This window comes from Pistacia vera, unplaced genomic scaffold (assembly GCF_008641045.1).
Source record: "Pistacia vera cultivar Batoury unplaced genomic scaffold, PisVer_v2 Contig223, whole genome shotgun sequence".
NCBI lineage: Eukaryota > Viridiplantae > Streptophyta > Magnoliopsida > Sapindales > Anacardiaceae > Pistacia > Pistacia vera.
This window is the reverse complement of record NW_022196028.1, coordinates 3,163,528-3,171,965: the sequence shown is the minus strand read 5'-3', so window position 1 is coordinate 3,171,965 and position 8,438 is coordinate 3,163,528. Positions and strand designations below refer to the sequence as shown.

Genomic DNA, 8,438 nt, shown 5'->3' with positions numbered 1-8,438 from the left:
GTAACTGCCTGGTTTTAAATTTATAAATAATTTTGTTTTCAAAATCCTCTGAATCTCTTAGCGGCATGTTTTTGTCATGTAATGCAGTTTTTCACGAGGCCATGACAGCATTTTCTTTCCTTTTTATTTTTGTTTTATCTGTTTCAAACTCCATTAAGGCTTGAGCCTTTTGTTATATGTTTTCGTTGCTTCCCTAATTTCAAAAATGGATCTTCTCATAAAAGATTTTAGACTTTAACAAGTGTATTGTGTAACCAATTTTCGCAACAAGCAAAGCACCTAAGATTGTGAGCTGGGTAACAGCCTCTTCTTTTCTTCATCTAAGAAATTCTAAATGTTTATCATTTTTAAGATTTCAGTTTAAAGACTTCTTTTTTATTACCTTGGTCCTCTCACTCACTCACTCTGCACTCGGTCTCTGTAGTCAAAAATGGGCAGAGCAACAAGGTGGTTAAAGGGCTTGTTTGGGATAAAAAACAACAAGGACAGTTCAAATTCCGGTGACCGGAGAGAAAAGAAAGCCAGTTGCTTTGGCCACTCAGGGAGAGACACTGATGGCTTGTGTCATAATCCAACTACAATACCGCCAAACATATCTTCAGCGGAGGCAGCTTGGTTAAGATCATACTATTCTGAGACAGAGAAAGAACAGAACAAGCACGCAATTGCAGTGGCTGCAGCCACCGCAGCAGCCGCTGATGCTGCAGTGGCTGCAGCCCAGGCTGCCGTGGCTGTGGTGAGGTTGACTAGTCATGGCAGGGGTACCATGTTTGGTGGTGGCCAAGAAAGGTGGGCTGCTGTCAAGATTCAGACCGTTTTCAGGGGTTATTTGGTAAGTGGCTCTTTCTTCACTTTCTTCATTCTTATTCTAGTTTTAGGTTTCTCAGTTCGTTAGGCCTGTGTTCAGCAGAAAAAAATTACAAGAAAAAAAGAAAGTTAAAGTGGGACTTAGTTGACGTGAAGTTAATACACTGCTACTACTTTTCTTTGTATGTTATTAAAGAATCTGATACTTAATGCAGTGTCCTTCTCTATTATAATTGTTTTAGCTTCATGAATTGGTGTTTTCAATTTATGTGGATATGAGTAATTTGATAAATTTTTGTAAATTTTGGAATGAAAACAGGCCAGAAAAGCCCTGCGAGCTCTTAAAGGTTTAGTGAAGTTACAGGCACATGTTAGAGGTTATTTAGTGCGGAAACAAGCCACTGCAACGCTTCACGGTATGCAAGCACTGATAAGAGCACAAGCCACTGTTCGGTTGAAGAAAGCTCGTGGCCTCATCATCAATAATAACAGATTTGAATCTAGAGGACGAAAATCTATGGTCAGAACCCAAATTCCAAAATTACAAGACAAGAAAATTAATTTCATTTGTATAGCATTTACAATTTGCCTTAAATTGTGTTTCCCTTTGTTCTGCAGGAGAGGTTTGATGAAACAAGAAGTGAACAGGCAGTATCTATTCATAGCAGAAGACTGTCTGCTTCTCTTGACACCACATTTAACACCATTGATGAGAGTCCTAAAATTGTGGAGGTTGATACAGGGAGGCCTAAATCAAGATCTCGCAGAACAAACAATTCTGTTTCAGATTTCAGTGATGACCCACATTATCAAACACTCTCCTCTCCACTACCATCAAGAGTTCCAGCCCGTTTGTCAATACCCGACACCAGGAATTTTCAAGAATCTGACTGGGGACTAACTGGTGATGAATGCAGATTTTCTACAGCACAAAGCACCCCTAGGTTTCTCAATCTTGATGGTTCTAAAGTTCCGGTCACGCCTGCAAAGAGTGTCTGTGCTGAAAATTTTTTCAGGCAATATTCAAACTTTCCGAATTATATGGCCAATACACAGTCTTTCAAGGCTAAATTGAGGTCACATAGTGCACCAAAGCAAAGGCCAGAACCAGGTCCGAAAAGTAGGCTTTCACTTAATGAAATGATGGAGTCAAGGATTAGTCTAAGTGGTGTTAGGATGCAAAGATCATGCTCACAAGTTCAAGATGCTATAAGTTTTAAGAATACTGTAATTGGTAAGCTCGATAGGTCTACAGAATTCTCAAAAGAACCAGAGAGAAATTATATTCAAAGAAGGTGGTGATACTGCTATAGTTTGTGAGAGATAAGTCTGCCTCTTCAATGTGTTGTTTACTGCTATTTTGTGCTTAACTTAATTAAAAAAAAAAGGTAGGTGATAGAAAAAAACTAGAATATATGTATAATTACATATGATTATCATTAAAATTCTGTTGCATCTGTTTCTCATGTTTATGTTATGCAATGGAATCAAGCTTTCCATTAATGAATTGACAAAATGCAATAGTAGAATTAGATTCTTTTGTCACTTGTGAAGTGATGTAAAGACATCATGGAAGTATATGTTTAAGACTTTAAGCTGCTTTATGGTACGTTTGGTGCATTAAAATTATCAAATGGTGTCAAGTTTTTCAAATTCATTGACATTCTCAAAACTTGATGGGCATTGAATTGTGGGGCTGAGTTTGAATTATTTGATCTTTTATCTAGTGCCATTGCCAGTGGTATCATTTTCTTGACTTAAAGAAAGAAGAATAGAGAAAAAAAATACAGTTAGTTGAGTTTAAATTGAAATAATTGAATGCAACTGTTCCTGGAAGCAATATCTGGTAGTTCCCTCTTCTTCCTATGGTCTCTCATTCTGAGCTTTGGTTTTGTGTGCATGTGGGACTGTGTTAGTAATTGTGATTGTGATAGCTTTTGTGTCTCTGTTCGGTGTGTGAATCAATCCTGAAAGCCAGCAAGAGCCCCCAGGAAACGATCATTTTTGGCCCTACTTCTGTTAAATTGTTGTGGCAGCTTGTCCCTATAATTTGTTTGCTTCTTTTCTTTAATGCCTCCATAATTGGCAAGAATGAATCAATTTAACTGATAAGTGATAACCCACAAGCAAATATACCTCAACTTTACAAAAATCAACAATAAAAAATAAAATTCTAGCCTAGGATGAAAAAATTGCAAAGTTGTCAATCAACTTCTCATATTAACTTAAATGGTTGGTTTGACAGTCAAAGAGGTTTGCTCTCTTCCTTGAGTTCTTGGATTCAAATTTTGAGATTATCTACTACAATAACATTGTGAATTTTCTAGTTTTTTTGGTTTGTAAGGTATTCAATGAATCCCGAAACTAGTTAAAATACGCACAAATTGACTCAGTTACTTAGTCTACCGAAAAAGAAAAAAACTTACTTCTCATACTTGGTAAGGTAAAGTTTTTGAATAATGCTAGCCTTACTCCTCCTTCTTACTCTTTTCTCTTACTCACTCGTGTTAATCTCTCTTCTTATTCCCTTCTCTTTCTTCTTATACCTACCTACCACATGAGTGAGTAAGAGAAATGAGTAAGAAGGGGAAGTAAGGCTAACAATACTCAAAGCTTTTGGGATGCTCGTTTTCATTACTCTAGATGTGGGGTTAGTTGACATGTCTTGAATGTTAGTGTTAACAGTAATTCACTTTTCCAATGAAATAATAAAACTTATTACAAGTAAAAGCTTCTTAAATTTGACAAATGGCAAATGGACTAAATTTTTAATGTGTTGATTTGTGAAGACTCCAGTCCCTCTTTGCCGCCTTTGCATCATCTCTGCCATCATCAAGTGCAACAAGTTGAACTTAAAACAGGGGCAACATATGCGGCCAAGCACTACTTTTATTTAATTTTCGTGAAACGTGTTGATAAGGAAGCTTTCAAGAATTGCTGCAATTTAGGTAAGTTGGGCACGTATATATATAACCTCCCCTAATATTTTTAACACCATCTGCATCTTTGTTTTCGCACCCAATATTCTGAAAAGAATCGTATAATATAAAAACATTACCGACTCGTTGAAATTTATAGTATGTTCACATTTGGTCCCACTATTTGGATATTTTGACGTGGTTTCTTTCTTTTTGTTAAATTACTCAGATTTAATTGATTCATAATCAAAGTTTACTCTGTTCGGAATACTAAAAACGAGCCTTCAATTGTAAAGATATGGATCAATTGATGACACAAAAGGCCGTAAAAGGTTTGTCTCTGCATTATTGAGATAGAATGACTGTAGAGTTATTTGCTTTGGGCATAAATGGAGGATCCTGGAAACGGAATTTCAAGCTGGTCACATGTAATGTGTTGCCTGATACTGAAAAAAATCATATCCTAATGAAAAAGTGGTGAGAAAAGTTTCTACTCATTTGGGCCTACCATAAAGTTTTGAGTTGATGTCAACAATAGGCCCATGCTTATTGAATTTTCAGTCAAAAAGGGTATTCGGAAGCTCCTTCTTTACCAACCATAAGGACTTGTCTTCTCCAAAGATGATTGCTGAGCCCATACATTTTCAAACAGTGGGATCGACATCACTCTATGTGACCGGTTTTATTAGACTTATACTGTGTTATAATGATGAAAGTTGATATACCCATTATTTTATTTTCTGAATAATGTATTTGAAATTAAATTTGTTTCTTTGTTTATATCATTCAAAAGTATTTCGTAAAAGGGTAGAGTATAGAGGACAAGATCAAGCAATTATTTCCTCATACTCTCATTTTGAAATACAGTTAACTCTCGATATTTTTTACACCAATTTGGTGTTCCATTGGAGATGCCTCTCCACTGACCACTGTTGGACTCTCAAGCCTAGTTGTATCAAGCAAGCCCAAATCCAACCAACTTAACGAGTAAGCGACATTTCTCCATCCAAATAGTAGTTTAATTACAATTTTTCATTTACAAATTTTTAAAATATTATTTTATTACTCAAATTTATATTTTGTTTGCGATTATGGCTTCGTTGTAACTCCACATCACCTCTATTCTCTTCCCTGATCATCACTTATCAAAACCCTTCAAACTCTACTCCCGTTGACTTCGTCAATCGTTAGCAATCGAACGATTAGGGTTTGCGTAGCCGCCCCTCTCAAATTAAATTCTGATCAATCCCAACCACCAAATCTAATATTCCACCACTAAAAGATTCATCGACATCCTCTCTTTAAAATCTCTAACATCCTGGACTGAAGTGTCATTAAACAATTATTTGGGTTAGACGAAGTCTTTTAACTCCCAACTTAATCCATGCTCTCGCCCTGAAAAGAATTCATTCATTTATTCATTCATTCATGGTATGTTTACTAAAATTTCAACATGGCCACCAAACCCGCTTACCATGTCAGATTCATAATAAAGAATACGGCTGTCAAACATTAACCCATTGTACTAAATATAATTACAAGACAAATAACATCTTTGAAATAAGATAACACAGTCTGATGATATAATTTTAAACCACCCCACAGTTACACATTAAGATAGAAATGACCGTACTTACTTTTACCAACTTCTTATAACACTCAACACTAATATGTTTTAAGTTTGAAAATAATTTTGGGGACTTCATATTAAATAAATATGTTGCTGATTAGAATTATCACAATAGAAAAGGGGAGTGTTAGTGTAGAGATCATCAAAATAGTTGTTTTCCGTGTACATGTGGAGTGAGATTCCTTGTTCATAATCATGCATAGATGTGCTGTTTATTGAATTTGTGCAGCGGTTAATTGAACAAATTAAGATTGGATAAAATATTGATAATTATTATAGCTTAATCCATTCAGATCCATCAATGTAACTAAGAGAAATAAAAGGCTTGGCTTCCTCATCAGTGAGTTCTCTTGACCATGGAACTCTCCCTGCGAAGTTAGCTCCTGGTCCTGTGCATTTGTATTGTCCATAAAATACAGTCCTGCCACCCAAAAACAACCAACCGCGTTAATACAAAACCTCTCATCCGCATGCTATGTAAAGATTTGACATCAACTACCACAATCATATACGATATTGCTGAGTAGCGTTCCTATATATAATGTGTCAGCCCAACTCATGTTTGTAGGTGGCTATGGTTTTTTATGCACAAATTGAGAGAGAGAGAGAGAGGTGCATTACACGTAGATTTTGCAGTAGAAAAAAGGCCCTAAACCTAAACAAGCACATATATTATATATATCTGTGGGTGAGGTTCCCCAAATACAACCGCCCCAGCAGAAAAAAGCTAATTAAGTGCTTCTACTGAAAAGGGTAAGCTGACAAATACCTACAGTGATTTAGATAGAGAAGGTTATGGCAATGGGTAATGGCACCGTCCCATGCATATGTCCAGTTTGGCACCGAGAGAATGAATAGAATTATATTTATTTAAAAGAATTAAAGTACGTACATTTCACGATTGGGATCTCCCCAATTGTACCAGCCTTTGGGAATAATAATGTTGTCCATGTAAGTGTATGCGAAGACTACTCGAGAGAAGGGGCCCCAAGCTCTCCCCAAATATAGAGCTCCAGAGCCCGTGACCTTACAGTTCACGAAAGAGAAGCCCGTGTCTTCTAATAGACTGCTTCTTTGTTGTGCTGTTAGGGCCCCTGTATTCTGTGCTATTGCATGCACGTGACATCCCTGCAAGTCAAGTCACTCCTCAATTACACAACATATATATATATATATATATATATATAACAACCTACCAAAGCCCACCAAATCTTTATCTTATGATCGCAGTTTTCTGATTTTTACACAGAATAGTGTTTTGTTCATGAAGTTTCTAATAATTAAATTTTACCATATTCTAATAAAAATAGATCAACTGACACGGAAACTAATTATCTAGTCAGATTCTGATTCATTTGACTTAATTATTCTTGTGGGTCCAAATCCTACAATGGTGCTGACCTGGACTAAATGAAATAAGGCCAGACCTCACAGGTGGAGGTGGGTGAAAAACAGAAAAAGTAGCACAGTCTAGCTACAACAATGTTCAGTTCACGCTTCCGGTTAGAAAAAGAAATTAATATTACTACTTATGACACAGAATAATGTTATTGAAATGTGAGAAAGAAACTAACCTCAAACAGGGAAAGCCCATTGCCAAATATGAAATCAACCGACCCTTCAATATAACAATCCTTATAATAGTGCCTACCCAGTTGATCATACAGTGTATCCTGTCCTCCTAAGAATTTACACCCCCAAAAACTTGCTGTATCTGCTGATATTCTGAATGCTACTGCTTGTTTTCCTACGGCTCCTGGGGCTGGAACTGGTGTTGTATTCTGCACAATATTTGATTTTGCACAATTAGAAAGAGTGAGACAAAAAGAGGCACAGTTAGCTATATATGTTAATTAATTACCTTGAATGTGATGTTCTTGGCAATGAAATATGGAGAATTAACGGCAAAAGTTGCAGAACTGTATGTCCCCATAGGTCTTCCCTTTGGGCCTGGAGTTTGAGCGGTGTCTCCCCATTGAACTATTGTTTTATCAGCTCCTGCTCCTTTTATGGTTATAAAAGATTTTAATGGAGGTATATTAACCTTCTCCCTGAAAATTATAGTGCATTTTCATTAAATTCAACTCAAGTTTATCCTTTGATCCAAAAATAAATTAAAGTTCTCACAAGAGTAATCATTTATCAACTATAAAGTATTTCTTAGTCAAAAGACCAATTGCCAGAGAAATTTGATCAGAAAGAAAAAAACACAACGAGAAACAAAACTAGAATCACATTCCTATATATTCAGCATTCATTTAAAAAAAAAAAAAATTAATATAGACAAACTCTAGAATCAAGGTTCAGTAGAGATACACCAATTTGACACAGGCACACAGCCAAAAGCAAGATACAGAAACAATAAGGACAAGAACAAAAATCAGAATTCAAGTGAAGTCACTGCAGAGTACTCACGTGTAAACACCTGCATGGACTTTGATGACCACTCTGACAAGATTGATGAAAGGAAGAGAATCAATAGCATCTTGAATTTTGGTAAAGTCTCCGGCCGCTGGGTTCTTTGCCACGGTTAAAGTATACGAAGGGAAAAGCTTGTTCTTTGCTGTCTTGAAAAGTGAGTGTTTTAGACTACCTACAAATTTGACCCACTTCATAAATTGCATTTCCGAGAATTGGGCTCTAGTCTCATTTGTTGTCGGATGCTTCCCTCCAGAATTTCTTGGTCTGAGTCCTTTGGTATGGCACAGTGTTTGGCTTACATTGAGTAGAAGAAGAAGAAGCAGAAAAGTGAACAAAATATGTTGAAACTTTGGCATTGTCGTTGAGAATGAGAGAGAGAATTAATGAAGAAGAAAAGGAATTCTATATATGAGGAAACTCAGCTAGTGTTAAGGTTTATATACAGGTTAGGAAGTAGCTGTTTAGGTAGAAAGTGAAGATGAGTGAGAGGTCACGGGTGTTTCTGCTGACATCCATCCTAAAAGAGAGAGAGACAAACGATCCTGGCCACAAGACTGGCTGCACTTTTTGCTTGTAAAAACGTTTTGTTTAAGCATAGCTGATGTTTGGTAGCGCCCGTGAATTTGTGTTTGTGTCTGAATGTGAATTTATATATTCTTAAT

The 8,438-nt window shown here is 36.4% G+C and overlaps 2 protein-coding genes across 2 annotated transcripts; one reads left to right on the top strand and one right to left on the bottom strand.

Moving 5' to 3' along the window:
- The first annotated feature begins 417 nt into the window (after positions 1–417).
- LOC116130644 (protein IQ-DOMAIN 14-like) lies at positions 418–2,419 on the top strand. The gene is made up of 3 exons (XM_031416377.1): positions 418–832; positions 1,127–1,327; positions 1,426–2,419. The coding sequence occupies exons 1-3, from the start codon at positions 431–433 to the stop codon at positions 2,107–2,109; spliced, it is 1,287 nt and encodes a 428-aa protein (XP_031272237.1). The 5' UTR covers positions 418–430; the 3' UTR covers positions 2,110–2,419.
- Positions 2,420–5,593: 3,174 nt separating this feature from the next.
- Positions 5,594–8,164, bottom strand: LOC116130699 (probable pectinesterase 53). The gene is made up of 5 exons (XM_031416424.1): positions 7,771–8,164; positions 7,217–7,406; positions 6,930–7,136; positions 6,248–6,483; positions 5,594–5,776 (listed from the first exon to the last, which is right to left on the bottom strand). Exons 1-5 carry the CDS (start codon positions 8,130–8,132, stop codon positions 5,629–5,631), a joined length of 1,143 nt encoding a protein of 380 aa, XP_031272284.1. The 5' UTR covers positions 8,133–8,164; the 3' UTR covers positions 5,594–5,628.
- Between the last annotated feature and the right edge of the window lie 274 nt (positions 8,165–8,438).